The 17,890-nt window shown below is 44.9% G+C and overlaps 1 protein-coding gene across 2 annotated transcripts; it reads left to right on the top strand.

Annotated features, from left to right (window-relative positions):
• Window positions 1-1,156: 1,156 nt before the first annotated feature.
• TP53INP1 (tumor protein p53 inducible nuclear protein 1) lies at window positions 1,157-16,995 on the top strand. Of its 2 annotated transcripts, none has more exons than XM_026690720.2 (4): window positions 1,157-1,477; window positions 6,193-6,468; window positions 12,714-13,119; window positions 15,952-16,995. In XM_026690720.2, exons 2-4 carry the CDS (start codon window positions 6,354-6,356, stop codon window positions 16,202-16,204), a joined length of 774 nt encoding a protein of 257 aa, XP_026546505.1. In that variant the 5' UTR covers window positions 1,157-1,477; window positions 6,193-6,353; the 3' UTR covers window positions 16,205-16,995. The 2 variants fall into 2 exon arrangements, with proteins under 2 accessions (XP_026546505.1, XP_087818142.1); XM_087962016.1 differs by lacking the exon at window positions 1,157-1,477 and adding an exon at window positions 4,802-4,886.
• The last annotated feature ends 895 nt before the right edge of the window (window positions 16,996-17,890 follow it).

Raw genomic sequence — 17,890 nt, 5'->3', positions numbered from 1 at the left:
GTCGTACTTTGCTTAGCACATCTAAAATGGCTTGTTAATATGGCTTAACAAGGAAGGCACAATATACCGTACTGTAATTCTATGCTGTTTCCCTTGTCCATAGTAAGTCACAATCAATCTCTATTATAGCTTACCATATAATGAAGACACATTGTTGACATGCATATTTAGTATTTAGAAATTATTTTTTGTGTATGAATCAGAGTACCGTACACCTCTGAATTGTACTTAAAACTGCAAATCAGTGAAGTTATTCAATGCGAGTATAATATCTGGTCACTCAATATTTTATTTCCTAGAGTTTGCTTTCAAACTCTTTAAAACCAGTTTACATAGAGGATTAGTGATTTAAATCAGTGTTTTTCAGCACTTTATGTGTAGACCAACTCCCAGAATTCCCTAGTAAGCATGCTGGTTGGAAGATTGTGGGAGTTGAAGTCCATAATTACGGTATCTTAAAAGCTGGCTGTTGTTCTGGGAATTGAAGTCCGCACATTTTAAAAGTTGCTGAGGTTGAGAAACAAGTGATATATACATAAGCAAGGAATATGCCCAGGAATAATGTTGCTGGCAACTATAAAAACAGTGTATGGACTTGTGATGAATGGAGACGTAAGTACGGGTGGGAACTCGCCACTCTGAAAGAGACTGGCACCTTCTTAAACCAAGAGCAGCATTTCCTGATTCCCATCTGAGGGCTAAGCTCAGAGATATGTGAGAACTGGAGAGATAAAGGTCCTTGTGTGGGGGAGAGCCTGAGAATCGAGGAGATAAAAACTTAGGAATTACATTGAAAAAGGCTCCTCCGTGCCCAGATGTTTACTCAACCTCAGAACAGCTGGAACATTTCCAGCCTATCACTCGGTCCTTTTTTCCTCTTCCCTTTCTTCTGTATTTTTCCACCCGGCCGTCGCTTCTTCTTTTCCGCCACCTTTCATCCCTTTGTCCCCACCCCCACCCCCTCCTCCCCATTCCCCTCCTCCCGAATTGTCCTCTTCCTTCTCCCTCCCACAACTTCTCCCTACTATACTTCGTCCTCAACTCCTTTTGTTGTTCGGGCTTGCAACCTCTCGGAACTTGCTTCGATTCCGCAAGCGAAGGGCCAGATCACGTGCGTTAGTGACAGCCTGTCTCGGCGCGGCCCCGAACACCGCCCAGGCTCACATTGGTGCGCAGCCGAAGCCGCTTGTCCGTCCCTCATCCCTCCCCCCGCGCTTTCTCACACGCAGAGAGAGAGATACATACACGCTCGGCCCAGGATGGGATGGGAAAGTGGGGGGGCCGGGGCGGGGCGGGGCCAGGGACGGCCCCTGCCGATCAGCTGTTCGCTGGATTCTATAACAACAAAAGACTCAGCCGGGAGCCGAGACGGGCCGACGCAACAGGGAGCCTTGAAGGAACTGAGGGGACCGCCGCCCTGCCAACCTACCTCAGTAGCCGCCGTCCAGCTTCGCTCTGCCCCGACGTTCGCAGGACGGTGAGTGATGCCGGCGTGGCAGCGCTGGGCACCGGGGGTGAGTGGGCGGCTGGATGGGTGGCCAAAGCGACTCCCCCGATGCGCGCTGCGCTTGCCGCGGGACCCGCCCGGGCATGTTTCCTCCTGGACGCATCCGGAGCCGATTTAAAGATCCGAACCGGGGGCGCGAGGGGGGAATTCTCATCGCCGCCGCGCCTTTAGGTGGGGCGAACTGCTCGACTTCCATCCTTCCGTGGATAAGGAAGGAGTCAATCTCTCTCCCCCCCCCGACCTTCCCTTTCTGCAAAGCTGTAAACAAGCGGACCGGTGGCGAGGCGAAGAAGTAACGCCGCGATAAAAGTAGTTCCTCTTCTTGGCATCCCTCTCCCCCTTTTCCCGGCTTTTCCTTCAAGAGCCGCGTCCCGAGAAAGCCCCCCTGGGCGGCTTCGCCTTGGCTCGAACGAGCGTAGCAAGCGCGGCTCAGCGCAACCACTTGTGGCGTCGGTCTCTTGGAGCTCGGCTACCCGGCCCCGCGCGTCCTTGCTCGCGGTTCCTCGCGGGGAAGGAAGACGCTCGGTCGGTCAGCGCACACCCGGAGAGACGCGGCGCAAGACGGCTGTTCAAATGCAGCCCCGCTATTCGACCGCCCTCCGATCGCCCCGGTGATTTCCGTGGGGGGCTGCCCGGAAGAAGGCGAAGGGATTGGAAGGAGGGAGGAAAGTTCCTACCTGATTTTACTAAAGTGTTAAGCTTTACTAAAGTCTTTGACTGTATGTGGTCTCAAGTGGCATTTTCAATGGAGGGGAGGGGGCTACCCGGAGTTAAAACTCGGAATGAGATCGAGATTTATTGGTGTGAAAGCGGGGGGACTTGCCGTTAAGCAACGTGCGCAGATTCACTGGGAGAGCGACTCCAACGGGCTTCTACTCTGCGTTCAGTTTGCCCAGCGCTAAATCCTACTCCTCCCCAAATGTGGACCGGCCTTTGCTATCCAGGCTCAGGTTCGGAGTTGGCATTTTGCTTGTGATTGCGGAATGGTTGGCTGCGGCTATAAAACTTTGAAATAATAACCGAAGGGAGAGAAAAACGTGGTTTCACGCCACGACTAGCGGCCGGGAAAGGACTTCCTTCTCTCTCTCTCTCTCTCTTCGAGAAATCGAAGCGGACATCACCATCCATTCAACGAGGGCTCCGGGACGAATACCCAGAAATGCCCCAGCTTTAGAGATGCTTCTTTACGCAACCCGCCTATTGCGATCCTCGGAGTAACGCGCCTCAAGTCCCCCCCCGCGCCCAAAGCCGGGCAACGCGGCGGGATTCTGCCTCGCGTCGGCGGGCCTCGATCCTCTCATTTAATAGCTTTTTCATTCTTCACTTTCTCTGCCTAGTTTGCAACCTGCCGCGGGAGTTGCTTTCGCGTTTCGCCGCCTCCTGATGAGATGGGAGAGGAGGAGCGGGAAGCGCTCGGTCCCGCCCAAGGGGCTGGAGAAGTTTCGGCTTGCCCTCTTTGCATATCCTGTTTTGTTTAAACCGAAGCGAGAAGTGGCCTTTTCTTCAGCCTTTTCTTTCTTCCTTAACTACTTCGGAGCGCTTTCTTGGCGCTCAGGTGTGACTAACCCTCCCAGGAGCAGCCTGGCAGGCACCGCTGCCAGGGAGGAGTTAGCTGGGGAACAAAACAAATCGAACAAAACACATCGGATGCCCGTCCCCCCTTTTTTTCCCCAGGGAAATGCGACCCACTTGCTTGTGTGTGTGTGTGTACACACACACACACTCATGAGAGTTCATTTAGTGACCAAAGTTACAATCGCACTGAAAAAACTGATTTATGGCTGTTTTTCACACTATGGGGAAGTTTGTGGAATATCCCCAGAGTCAAAAATTAGGATGCTTGCCAACTGACTCATATGTATGGCGGTTGCACTGTCCTGGGGTCATGTTGATCCCCCTTTTGGCAACCTTCTGACAAGCAAAGCCAATGGGGAAGTCCACTGAACAACCCTGTGACTTAACAACTGCAGGGATTCACTTAGCAGCTGTGGCACAAAAGGTTGTAAAATGGGTCAAAATTCACTTAACCAATATTTCACTTAGCAACAAAAAAGTTGGGCTCAATTCTGGGGATAAGTCGAGGACTACCTGTGTGTGTGTGTATCTGAGCAGGGACAGTTCTGGTGTGTGTGTGGGGGGAAACCCTGTAAAGAATAAATTCCTAAAATGCACGCACAGACAGGCTATCATTCCCATGTATTCAGTACTACAAACCCCATGTTGTGGAATCCTGATGCTCTCTGGAGTTGGTTGTTTTCTTGAGGACTTTCATTACCTAGCTTGCTAACATCATCAGTGCTCTGAGGAAGTTAGCTAATTGGGTAATGAAGCATTTGCAAGAAAACAACCCAGCCCAGGAAACACCAAGGACTCCAGAGTTTTCAACACTGAGCTACAAACTGTTCTCTTATTGAAACCCCACTCTCCCTGGCTGCAGACTGAATTTGAAAACTGTTCTAAGCCTTTTTAAATTTATGAGCACCTAAAGGCAACTTGCTGGCTATTGTGAGAAACAAAATGTTGAACTAGGATGGGTTGGGGTCTGATCCAGAGGGTTGTTTTTGAGAGACTTATGGGTAGGTAGACATTGGAAACTTCTCCATTTTTTTAAAAATAGATGAGTACATTTCCTGCTCTCTTTATTTTGTTTTTATCCATGGAATAAGGGTGGGTGGGGGAAATCCCTATTGTTGGAATGACCTTTGAAATTATGCTTTAACCAATAACATTTACTGTCTTGAATGAAAAGCATGAGTCCATAAAATTATTTCAAATGACTAACCATACTTTAGATGGGCCTCCTCCTTATGTAACGTTTTAGGAACTGTTTCCATTGTTTCTTTAGAAAAGAATCTTAGTACAGCACTTCCTGGAGTTGGTAGTTGAGAAAGACAAAAGTACACACACACACACACACACACACACACACACACACTTGGGGAGGGGAGAGAGAGAGATACTAGTCCAATTTAAAGAATGAGCAGCAATAAGCTTAGTGTGTCTTGGATTGTCGTAAGCGAATGTATTCTTATGAAATAGTACAACAGATCATTTTGATTCTTTGGAGAGAAGAGAATCATTTTCCCACCCACCTCCAACCCTTTATGTTTCAAAAGTATTTTTGTACAGACGCCTCCAATATTGGGCAACTGTTCTATTTGTTTATTTTCACTGTGGGCACGGCTAAAATCCAATTGATGTATTCTGATGCAATCTCAGACTTCCATGAGCATGAATTTCTCAGATTTTAATCAGCGGTGATGCTTGGCTGGAAGAAAAGAATTGCTTTGGAACATTACTTTTGTATTCAGGACAAGAGAAGAGTGGATTGGATTGATTTTAGCTATATAAGGAGATTTACACTTATATTTTCTCCTATGTAAATAACTATTTTAAATAATCTTTCTATGGTAAACCCTATGTAGTATGCTTGATTTACTGTTTTGACGAGTTCTAAATCCAATAACTAAACCTACTGCAACTCTGTATTGCTTTACCCTGCTGCAAATATGCAAGACAAAAAAACCTGAAAGATCAGGGTTAATGGTCTCTGGATGAGAATGCTAGAATTTAAAGCTTTTTCAATGCAGTGCCCTCTGCTGGAAGCAACAGTGTGTTCTGAAAAAACAAAGGGAGTTTTAAATATTCCCGCACTATATTTAAAGAAATGATCAAAGAGAAAAAAACATGAAGTTTGAGGATTTGAAATAGATTCCAAAACACAAATTTTGTTTTGGAAGGTCAGAAGAAATGGAGATGAGTATCTTCACACATTGTGTTAACCAATAATAATCTTAATGTTGACTTGTTTAATAAATCACAATTGGCTTGGTCCATACAGCCTTTTAAGCTATCAGTGGAAGATTGTTGATTATTTTCTCTTTTTTCTTTTTTCTTTTTTTTTTCTTTTAGAGGGGATGTTTGGGGGAGGAAATAAAATAACAAACCATATTGCTTAAAAGTTAATAATTTTGGGTGCTGAAGTTTAATGACAGAGTCACAGCATTCATGAAAATCTTTAAAATGAATGCAATCCATGGAATAGTGTCTGGACTAAGCCAATACCAAACAGTTCTCATTATGCTTAGCATAGTTGTGACCAACCTGGGTGTTTTAGATGAATGGATTTCCCAAATCCAGATTCCTCAGCCAGGGTGGCTACTGCTGAGAATTCTGGGAAATGACTGGTGCATATTTGAAGGCAGCCAGATTGGGGAATACAATATGCAAGGCAGCCAATATAGGAAAGGAGATATTTGACAATGTAAATATGTTGCTGATGGCAAAAGGAGAGGTCTCCTTTTCTATAGTGTCCTGTGGAAGTCCCGTAGCACCAGAGGTGGCAGACTTCTCTGGTTTTTAATTTTAGGAGAACTCCAAAAACAGATCCAGGGAACTTTGTTGAGTCCGTGGCAGCTTCTGAACTGGTATCCTGGTTTTAACTCAGAATTCTTCAGCAGGCTTGCCTGGTTATACCATGCCATGGTAAACACAACATATACAACACTATCATGGGCAGTGGTGTATTAAAACTAGAGTGAGATTTGCCATTTTCAGATAAGTCAAGAATACACACACGTGTGTGTGTCAGTTATATATGGTTACATATACATACATAACCTCATGATGTGTTTTGTGCTTGCATAGAGCATTAAACTTATGCTTTCTTATTGTCTTCTCTGCAGGTTTTTGTAGCAACTGTTTACAAACCATGCCTCTCTGCATCCAGTGCCTCAGCTGATAAAAGTTTTTATGCACTTTAATCTTCTACCTGCACCCTTAAACTTTGGTTGGTACGTTGTGGAGTGGTACCTCATTTTGTGGGCACAAACAAAACATCTTAGTGATGTTCCAGAGGCTGAATAATATGTTTGTGGGAGAACTCAGTAATTTGCCCAGCCAAGAACCAGAGTTCAGTGAGAAAGAAGAAGAAGAAGAGTGGATTCTGGTAGACTTTATCGGTAAGATATCTTTGAAACAGAGTTGTCTAAATGAGAGATTTTAAACCAAAAAGTTCTTTATATTCAGGCAGTATATCAGGCTAAACATGGATGATGTGAGGAAGAAAACAATATAACTTCAAGCTGTTTAGCCCACCTTTTCAGAACTAGCACAATTTCATTGTGCCTCAACAATTGATTATAGCAGAAAATTGGCCATTCCTCATTCTTTCTTGTCCCTGTTCCAGTTTTCTCAGTTGTTATTGAACAAAAGGATAAATTCTCAAGGGCTGCTTTCTCCAACTTGGTAGCAGATTGATAGGCAGCTAGGCCAAAGCAATCCTAGAGCTCATGTTGGCTGAAGTTGATAAGGATAGAGGGACATGTTACGAACTAACTAAATAAACTCATTATTAAAAACTCTTCGAGCTCCGCTCCAACTGCAGGCTCGTAAACCTGCAGTTCGGATTGGTCCGCAAGTAAGCGATCATGATTGGCTGCCTTCGGCTAACCTGATTGGCTGACAGCGGCCATCCCTGATTGGAAGACTAAGCACGGTTAAACTCGTTCCCATTGGTTATTGCGGCAGCAGCCAGCTCTATAAAAGAGCTGCTGCCGCCCAAGTGTTTGCTCTGTTCTGAAGTCACTATTAAAGAGTTGAGTCACTACCCTATGCCTTGTCTCCGTTATTGCGCCCACTCCTCTAAACATAACACTGGCGACGAGGATGGGATTCGGAGACAATAGAGCCAACTGAGCACGCGTCAACAACGGCAAGATGGCCAGCAGCGCTATACCACCCGCTCCATTTGACCCGGCTAACGAAGACTGGGACTCGTATATGGACAGGTTCCAGATGTTTTTGGAGACCAACAACCTGAAGGACGCTTCGCCTGGCAAGAAACGAGCGGTCTTCCTGACCCATTGCGGGCCTGCCATTTTCAAAATGGCTAAGGCACTTGCAAAGCCTGTAGAGGTTAAGTCAATGGATTGGGATAACCTCGCTCCTATTCTTCGGGCCCATTATGCACCCGCGGTGCCAACCCTCATCAGAAGACACGAATTTTACCAGAGGGACCAACGGAAAGGCGTGAGCGTTGGAGACTTCATCGCTGACCTCCGGAACCTGGGTGGACTCTGTGGTTTCTCAAACCTCGAAGAAGCTATGCGAGACCGCATAGTTCTGGGATTAGATGACCACACGACACAGAGCAAAATCATGGCCAAAGGGGACATCGATCTTGCAGATGTCATCGCTGACGCTACTGCAGCAGAGGCAACCAGAAAGTCGGCCGCTCGAATGCGCCGCACCAACGCACCGCTCCGTCAACTCACCAATGATACTTCGCCTTTTCCAGAAAAACACTCAACAACGGCGTACCATGAAGACCTCGAACTCCCATCGGATAGTGAGGAAGAAGAGGTCAACCGACTCAGGTCAGAGCGCGACCAGCGAGACCAAAAACCTTCGCGTCAATGCGCTGGTTGTGGGGCAAATCACCTGCAAGCTGATTGCAAATTCCTCGATGCACTCTGCCGTTCCTGTGGAAAGAGGGGCCATATCGCAAAGGTCTGCAGGAGCAAGCGGGGGTCAAGTCCAATCCGTAGAGAGAACAACTCCCGCCAAGCTACGGGCAGCCCGCCCGTGAACCGGGATCGCCTGAATCACCAATGGAACCACTATCACTACAGAAATTGAGCGCCTGCTGCGTCAGCTAGACGAGAAGAGACGCATCAAACCGTTACCATCGGTCACGCCTCATCCTTGGATGCAAGGAAGATCCGAGTGAGCGTCGCCATTGAGAATCGTCCATGCATAATGGAAGTAGACTCGGGTTCATCCCTATCAATGGTCTCGTGGAGGACTTTCAAACAGCTAATCCCTGACATCCGCCGTAAAGACCTCAGCACCCAGAAAGTCATATTAAGGGACTATCGGGGAAACCGAATTCCCGTTGCCGGGTCCCGCCACGTCCAGGTCTCCTTTAAAGACCACACCGCAACTCTGCCTCTTACCATCGTCGATCGAGACTGGCCCAGTTTGTTGGGCTTACAGTGGTTCGCTCCACTGGGGATTGAACTAGCCGGCATTCACCAGACCGGGAGCAGTGACTGGGAAGCCGCCCTCGTCCAGGAGTTCCAGGACGTATTCACAGAGAAGCTAGGCAAGTACAAGGGGTCCCCCATATCGTTTAGCCTCAGCCCCGATGTTGCGCCCATACGCCTTAAGCCTCGTCGAGTGCCTTTCGCACTCAAGCCAAAGATTGATGAACAATTGGACAAATTGATAGCCCAAGGCGTGTTAGAACCAATCGATCACGGCCGTTGGGAAACCCCGATTGTAACACCCATAAAACCGGATGGATCAATAAGAATTTGTGGGGATTACCGAGCCACCCTAAACCACGCGCTTCAGCAAAGCGCTTATCCTGTACCGGTGGTTCAACATCTTCTTCACTCCCTGGGCGGCGGAAAGATCTTTGCAAAATTGGACCTAGCCCAGGCATACCAGCAACTACCCGTAGATGCAGAGACTGCTGAGGCCCAAACTATCGTCATGCACAGAGGTGCGTTTAAATGTAATAGGCTCCAGTTTGGCATGAGTGTAGCACCAGGCATCTTCCAAAGCCTGATGGAGCGATTGCTGCAAGGCATAAAAGGGGTCGTGCCTTATTTCGATGATGTCTTGATAGCTGCCCCCAATAGAGACGTGTTGGAGACCCGACTCAGAGCAGTTCTCCAAAAATTCAAAAACGCCGGGTTAAAGGTAAAGTAAGACAAGTGTCAACTTTGTACTGAAAGGGTTGAATTCCTGGGGCACCTCCTTGATAAAAAGGGAATTCATCCTACCGAAAAAAAAGTAACAGCCATAAAAAACGCCCCCAGACCTAGGAATAAAACGGACCTCCAAGCCTTCCTGGGACTCATTAACTTTTATAATATCTTCTTGCCCCAGAAGGCAACTGTAGCTGAGCCCCTACATCGTCTGCTAGACAAGAAAGCTTCTTGGGTCTGGGGACAACAGGAAGAACGAGCGTTCCAGCAAGTAAAAGATCTCTTGACCTCCGACGCTGTATTAATGCAGTATAACGAGACTTTGCCTTTAACTGTCACGTGTGACGCCTCGCGTCGGGGTGGGAGCCATTTTAAGCCACGTTCTACCAAACGGCAATGAGGCACCTATTGCTTTCTTTTCCCGAACATTATCAAAGACTGAAAGGAACTATAGCCAACTCGATAAAGAGGCTCTTGCTATTGTAGCCGCTATTAAACGTTTTCATGAATATGTCTATGGATGGCCGTTTACTATAATAACCGACCACAAGCCATTGCTTGGCATATTAGCGGGGGACAAGCCTACTGCCCACATCTTATCACCAAGGATGACCCGTTGGTCAGAGTTTCTAGCCGCATACGGTTATCAACTGCTACACCGCCCGGGGAAAGCCATTCCCCACGCTGACGCTTTGAGCCATTCTCCGCTGCCGGAAGCCATAGACGATCCAGCTCCAACCCTTACTGCGCTCCAGATCGAAACTCTCCCTTCGCCACCCCTGACTGCACGAGAGATCACAGCGGAAACAAAGAAGGACCCCACATTGGCTCGGGTCCTCAGCTGGGTAGAACGAGGTTGGCCTGACAACGAACCCGACAACATCTTCACACCATTTAAAAACCGACAAACGGAATTGTTCTCACAGAAGGGCTGCGTTTTATGGGGAGACAGAGTCATCATTCCTAAAAAATTACAACACAGCGTCCTAAAACTATTGCACGACGGTCATCCAGGCATTGTACGGATGAAGGCGTTAGCGAGAAGTTACACGTGGTGGCCAGGTATCGATAAACAAATAGAAGCCTGGGTGGCCACATGCAACAAGTGCCAGGAAATCAGCGCTGCCCCACCGAAGGCACCGCCAACTGAATGGGATCCACCTCGTGGCCCCTGGTCCCGCATCCACATTGATTTTGCGGGACCCACCAAGGGACCCACTTTTCTAATAATGGTGGATGCCTATTCAAACTGGCTCGAAGTCCACAAAATGAAAAGCACTACAACAGAAGCCGTTGTTAAAAAGTTAAATAGACTATTCGCTACGCACGGACTGCCGGACGTTTTAGTCTCGGATAATGGCCCCCAGTTCACTGCCCTTGCATTCGAGCAATACCTAGCGGACCGGGGCATCCGCCATGCCTTAACTTCGCCGGCTCACCCTGCGGCCAATGGCAGGGCCGAGTGTATGGTACAATTCATTAAAAAAACATTGCACAAAATGGAACATGGCGATATTGATGACAAGATAAACAGGATGCTTCTTCTTCAACACATCACGCCGCACAGCACCATGAACAGAACCCTGGCCGAACTCTTAATGGGCCGGAAACTTCGCTCACACCTCAATCGCCTACACCCAACCTACACGCCAGAAAAACCTTGCGGTTCCAGCAGCAAGTGTCGTGCGTTCAAGGTAGGCGATTTAGTTTTTGCGAAAAACTTCTTGGCTGACCCATTGTGGGTCCCCGCTACCATCACGCAGCTAACAGGCCCCAGATCGTACCGTTTGCAGACTAATGACGGCAAGCTGTGGAAGCGCCATATAGACCAACTTCGTTCCCGTTTGGCGCCGAACTCTCTCTCACCCCCTGATTTTCCAATGGGGGGGGAGGGGAAGACGAGGGGGCCGAAATAGAAATAACAGAGGACCCAATCAGCGAAGCCCAGCAGACGGTACAACCAGCCAGGGGATACTCACCACCCGACGGAAGCCCGAGCCAAGGGATGGCCTCGCCACATAGCAGCTCAGTCAGGGCAGCAAGCCCAGAGAACCCAGAAAACAACCAAGAAAACAGCCTTGATTCACCCAGCGAGACAGTGGAACCGTCGTCACCACCCGGTTCTACAAACGATCCACTGGAACCTGAATGGAAACCGGTAGAACAGCAGAAATCGAATAGGCAGGTGAAACGGCCTGCCTATTTGCGAGAATACGTCACCCCACCCCTCAGACGGAACCTAGGGGGAGGGGTGTTACGAACTAACTAAATAAACTCGTTATTAAAAACTCTTCGAGCTCCGCTCCAACTGCAGGCTCGTAAACCTGCAGTTCGGATTGGTCCGCAAGTAAGCGATCATGATTGGCTGCCTTCGGCTAACCTGATTGGCTGACAGCGGCCATCCCTGATTGGAAGACTAAGCGCGGTTAAACTCGTTCCCATTGGTTATTGCGGCAGCAGCCAGCTCTATAAAAGAGCTGCTGCTGCCCAAGTGTTTGCTCTGTTCTGAAGTCACTATTAAAGAGTTGAGTCACTACCCTATGCCTTGTCTCCGTTATTGCGCCCACTCCTCCAAACACAACAGGACACCCAGTTTGGAGATAGCTACTGCATGCTTTTGGTTCAAATGTTTACACTGGTGTGAAAATTCTTCTTATCCATAGTAGGGGATAATACTCATGTACCTTCCTCAACTACAGGAAATGAAATTTTCAATCCTATAAGTATTGAAACTAAATTACTGCGATTCCTGTTTTTCTCTCTCTACATATACACATATAAAATGTAAGATATAGGTCAGTTAAACCAAAAAGTTCTTTATATTCAGGCAGTATATCAGGCTAAACATGGATGATGTGAGGAAGAAAACAATATAGTGGTAGCAAACCTTTTTGGGCTCCTGTGCCAAAAATTGTGAGCGCACCAGCACGCCTGTACTCGTACCAGCACCCAGAATGCAATGCGCGCACCCCTCCCCATGCCCCCTGCGCATGCGCGCACAATCCCCACCCCCTTACCAGCACTGTGCCTCACAGCTGATTTTTTGGCTGGTTTGAGGCCTTTTCCGGCCTCCCAGAGGCTTGGAAAAAGCCTCTGCAAGGCTTCTCAGGCCGAATTATAGGCCCATTTCATCACTTCCGGTATTACAGGAAGTGACAAAAAGTGACTTTTCGGGAGGCCGAAAAAGGCCTCAAACTAACTGGAAAAAAAATCAGCGATGAGGTACAGGCATGTGCAGTGAGGTAAGTTTGCCTGCAGCTCACATGCCAGCACAAATGGCTCTGCGTGCCATCATGGATATAGATATTAATTGCCAGTTTACTCTCTTGAGTATTATTTTTAATTTGATGGAATGTATTATATATAATACTTAACAACTGTTTGATTATTTTTGATGTTGCAAGGCTATATATAAATTCTGTAACCAATGTATATGTTGTGGCTATAAATTAACCTTCCATAACTAGGCCCTCTGTTGTAATTCCTGATAGATTCCTGTTCAAACTTTTCTACTGTTGATGAAGAGGAGGAGGAAGTGGATAACATCTGCAAACCACCTCCTGATGACCACTCGCCCATCTTCTCTTGTCTGTCTGATTCCTTGGACTGCTTGGCAGATGCCAGTGAATCCTGCTTCATCCAATTAGACTCGTGCTCCATGGAAGAAAGCTGGTTCATCACTCCCCCTCCGTGTTTTACAGCAGGTGGTTTAACCACTCTCAAAGTAGAAACCAGCCCACTGGAAAATCTGCTTATTGAACATCCCAGCATGTCTGTATACGCAATCCATAATACCTGTCACAACCTCAACAAGAACAGTTGTGATGAAAAGGAAGAACAGGAGGAGGAAGAGGAAGAGGAGGAGGAAGTAGAGTCCCACGATGAAAGCAATCATAGGTATGTTCTCTTATTTGATTCAGGAAAAATGTAGGGGTGCTAGTAACCAAGTGAAAAAATTGGGAAAATTGCATTAAGACAGCATGGAAAATTATTATGAGTGGTGTGGATGATGCTATGAGCAGAATGCTTGCTCCCCCCACTCTGCCTCTCCATCACTGTCCATCATTTGTCCTCTTCTTTGAGCTTCTTTGTATGGTATCAATGCCTTTGTTATTGCTTGCTTGTAACCAGATAACAGAAGCGAGCAAGAAAAGCATTGAGACAGATAGATGAGAAATAGATAGATGAGATCAGGAGCTGAAGGCGAGTCCCCTATTAAGATATGGCCCATAAGATATGGTCCAGTGACACTTCAGTTTTAGTCTTCCATCATTCACTCAGAAAAGGGCATAAATATAAGTATTGGATGTGTCTATGGAGATTCTTAGTCTTCCAGGGCATGGTTGTCTCAAATGTGCTTTTCTCTTTCTTTCAAAAGGTAACTGGATTGTCTTTGCTTTTTCCTTGAAGATGTTTTGCTTCTCATCCAAGAAACCTCATCGTCTTCCAGAACCAATGAAGCTTCTTGGATGAGTCTTCAAGGAAAAAACAAAGACAGTCCAGTTGCCCTTTGAAAGGAAAAAAAAAGCACCTTTTTGATATGAACACTGGAGGTGAAACCTCAGTATAGTGCACTGAAATTAAGGTGAGATGTCCATTTTTGCTCCATATTATTGCTTCTTTTCCACGACTGTGGAGATTCTCAATCATCCAAGTCATGATTGTTCAAGGGTGCTTTTCAAAAGGCAACTGGACTTTCTTAGTTTTTTATTGAAAACATTTTGCTGAAGAAGCTTCTTGGATGAGAAGTAAAACATTTTCAAGAAAAAAACTATAAGAAAGTCCAGCTGCCTTTATTAAGATAATCCACAGGTGCAGTATTGTTAATAAAAGTAGCAAATGTAAATACATTCAGATCTGAAAAAGGAGTGAATGGACAAAAGAACCTTCCTGAATCAGGCTAAGGACTTAGTTCAAAACTAATATATAATATAGTAGCCAATGATCTATATTCAAGAAAATTATTAATAGCATATAAACATAATTGACCTCTCCCCTCTTCTAGCCGTCAGGTTGTAAATTGTGCTGCTAATGATTCAAGAGACAATATGCTGGATTATTCATGTTTTGCAGAATCCTCTTTTCAACAGATCTAAATTGGTCATTGTTGCCAGATCTGATGGCAATTTACTCCATAGTTAAACTGTAAGGAACTAATTCCTTTTAATAGTTTTGTTCTTTCTGCATTGGTGCCATTAAATACCCATAGAGAAAATCTATCCTGTAGCCACATTTTCCATAATATGCTTGATTTCATTTATTTTTACTATTTTACTCCATTTCTATCTTTTTAAGCTGAAACATTCCAGATACCATAGTCTCTCTTGTTGAGGAGCTTGTCATCTCTGTTAGCCTCTTAGGCGGTTCTGCTCCTCCCACAACTTTACAGTTTCCTTTTTGAGGACCAGAGATATTCTTAATATTTTGAAGTATGATACTCACATTTTTGACAGCGTCCTTATATTAGGATGGTATTTTCATTTAGGTTACTCATCAGGATTCCAAGACCCCTTTCTCAGTCAGTGCCATCTTAATCTTACTAGCATCGACCTGAAATGTGAAATTTTTGCTCTGTGCATCATTCAGTAACTGTATTGTACAGTAACTTGATTTTCTTGTGCCTTGTCAATGCTCATTCACAAACTTCTCCAATACCTTTTTGTCATCAGAACTGCTTCTGTTGCAAAATGGTTTTACGCGCATTAAGTGAAATTCATATTTCTCAGCAGGGTAAACTGCAGACAGCTACACAAGTTAACATTTGGAGGAGAAAGAAGAGGGAAAGTGAAGGGGCAGTAATTGGATAAAAGATTGATCCCTTCCCCCAATGCAGGACAGGTGAATCAAGAGCTCCTCAATAGAGAAGAAGGAATTGCCTTTTACTTGAAGCCCTGTTAATCACCTCAATCTTCCACTCCCTTTCTCCTACAGAAAATGGGCAGTTGACCATGCAACCAAAGGCTTTCCTCAAATTCCTTTGAGGAAAGAAGTACAGTACTTTCATATCACTTTGGGGAAAGTGCTATTCACTGCATTTCAGTAATCAATGAAAATCCAACTAGGTTGGATTTGCACAGACTTTGGGCCTTGGTTAAATTAAAGAGGACTTACAGTATTAACCCAGGTTAACTGCACGTGCTTGCCCTGTGAGCCATCAAGTAACTACTAGTCCTTGACTTACAACTGCTAACTTAGCAACCATTCTAAGTTATGATGGACCTTCCTGGGGCTACTTATAACTGGGATCAAAGTTTTGATGGCCAACCCCTCCCCCTGGTCCGATTACATTACTGCACTTTGGGCACTCAGCAACAAGCTTACATTTATAGCTGTTTGTTGCAATGTTCTGCAGTCATGTGACTATGTTTTATGATGGTTTTGTCAAATATGGCACTTACTTTTGGTTTTCAGCAAAACCAGGCCATAGCAAACGGTTGGTTTGCTTAACAACTGTTGCAAAAAAAAGTCATAAAATCAGGTTGGTCATGTGGGCGATTCAATTTATGACTATCACAAGTGATGAGCCACAACGGCTCCTTTATGGTCGGAAGTCAAGGACTACCTGTGCATTAGTTGGGCTGACATATTCGCTTGGAATGTGATTGACTAGTTTACGGTTCGTTGTGTCACGTGTTATTGTGGTTACCTATGGAAAAAACTCTGCCATGTGCCTGAGTCCTTGCTCTATAGCCAGTGCTATCAGTTCCATCCTTGTGCTTGGAATTTTAGATCTGAAGCCCAAAGCAAAATGGGCCAACACGTCCAATGCTACATTGCTGCACTTGCTGCTCATTCAACTTTTCTTGAACAAAGTACCAAGAGTTTTCGTCCTTCCCAGTGGATAAAAGAGTTCAGCGAAAGACAATCCTTGAACAGAAACTATCTCCGTCGCCAAAATCTCACCAGGGATCCCTACACACGGCAACTCAAGAGCAGCGGATTTTTTGTTCACCAGCCTTGCCAGCGTCAGTATAATTACTGAGAGTATTTTGCATTTTTCTCCCCAGAAATAATATTTGTTAACTATTGTGAGACAATGAAGGTGAGAACTGTCTTAGGATGCTCGTGAGTTGTTTTTACACAATCACTTGAGTGTTACAATTCAGTTGAAAACCACTTTGGTTTCAGTGTCACAGAATGCCTTTTCAATGTTTTGTTTGTAGCTAGTAAACATATACAGTATGTGTAGTAATGTTTGTGTGATTGTGCCTCTTTGCCTCCTTGTGACAGACTTTATAAATTTTATTAGGTATGGATGGGTTTGTTTGTTTTTTATATTCGTATTTACAGCCAAGATACAAGGCATCTTTCAGCCTTCTTGTAGTTACAGAATTTCTCAGGGTCACCCATACACTTGCAATGATCTGTGTATACTGTAGATTGTCTTTTAAAATAGTAACACAACCATCAAAATACAGTGGCCTAAATGGCATTATATTCCTAATATGGAATTGATTTTCTATGTAGCAGTAGAAGGAAGGTGAAGAGGAAAAATGTGTAACCTAATATCTTTCTATATAGTTTTCAAAATCTCTGTTTTAGTATGGTTTATCAGTTTCCTGTGCAACAGAGGTCCTTTGTAGAATGTAATAGACCTACAAGTGAAGAAGAGGGCAAACCAGGTTTTGAGTATGTGTTCCAGTCGTCCTATTCTTGTATAATTAAATTATGGGAATTGTAGACCAATATACCTACTATCCAGTTTGGGAAAGACTATTTTGAAGAACAGGAATACACTTTTCAAAAAAAAAGCAATGATCCTTTGAGGGAAAATCCAAAATCTATTACTTGCTGATAGTTAAAGACCATTTGAAATTTAACCCAATTTTCTAGGACTCTCAATCAGGCAAGAAGCTACAGAAATGGAATAGGGAGGAAGTAAGAAAGTTCCAAAATTACGCCAGATATCTCAAGTTTGAGACTTGCAGTTTAAAGTCAGTTCCAAGATGGCTATAGATTGAGTATAGATTCAGTGTTGAGTTTTATTGGTTTCAGGTTACACCTAATCTCCACAGACAAAGGAAACAATACAAAAACACAAAGATGATCAGTGTGGCAAAGAGCCACACTTAGATAAAATGAAACATTCCTTCTTATTGTTATGCCAAGCTAGAGAGTATGTTTTTTCTTGGTGTGCTGTCTAAAGTCAATTACGCAAAACAATGCAATGTTACTTGGTGACTATTTTACAACATAATATTTAATCAAATGTTTTGGAAACTTGTTCAGGTTAATAGGGCTGAAATGCATAAATCTTCTGCCCTGGTTTGTTTAAATCATTGCCTGCTGTGGGTGTTGCATTTTTCAAAATCCTCTTTTGTTTAAATGTGAGGTATAGAATGTTTTTTTCCAGGTTTTATTAATTGTGGTTAGGACACACTACGGGAATATAGTCTATAAAAGAAATGGATAATTGCTAAAGTAGAAATCTGAAAATCCTCTGGCTGTTGTTTCCCAGGCAATCCAAATTTGTCACTGTGCAACTGTGTATTCCTCGCTTGAGCTTAACTAACTGTTCCCTGATATTCTAAAAAAAGATTCATGTTTTTATATAGACACTAATTGTCAAATATCCCAAAAGAAGAGTCCAAAGAATTTACAAGCAATTTAAAACCACAGATGGCAAAGTTCAGTAGCTTTTTGTTTTGTTTGTTTTCGGCTTCCAGGA

This window comes from Notechis scutatus, chromosome 3 (genome assembly GCF_049901735.1).
Source record: "Notechis scutatus isolate UNSWTSFEM ecotype Mainland chromosome 3, rNotScu1.2, whole genome shotgun sequence".
Lineage (NCBI taxonomy): Eukaryota > Metazoa > Chordata > Lepidosauria > Squamata > Elapidae > Notechis > Notechis scutatus.
This window is presented reverse-complemented; position numbering and strand designations above follow the sequence as displayed.

Bases quoted from the DNA above. Each gene is read 5' to 3' on its own strand.
- TP53INP1 (XM_026690720.2), top strand. From the start codon at position 6,354: ATGTTCCAGAGGCTGAATAATATGTTTGTGGGAGAACTCAGTAATTTG. The intron at 6,469-12,713 runs GTAAGATATCTT...AATTCCTGATAG, and splicing joins GATTCTGGTAGACTTTATCG to ATTCCTGTTCAAACTTTTCT. The intron at 13,120-15,951 runs GTATGTTCTCTT...TTGGAATTTTAG, and splicing joins CACGATGAAAGCAATCATAG to ATCTGAAGCCCAAAGCAAAA.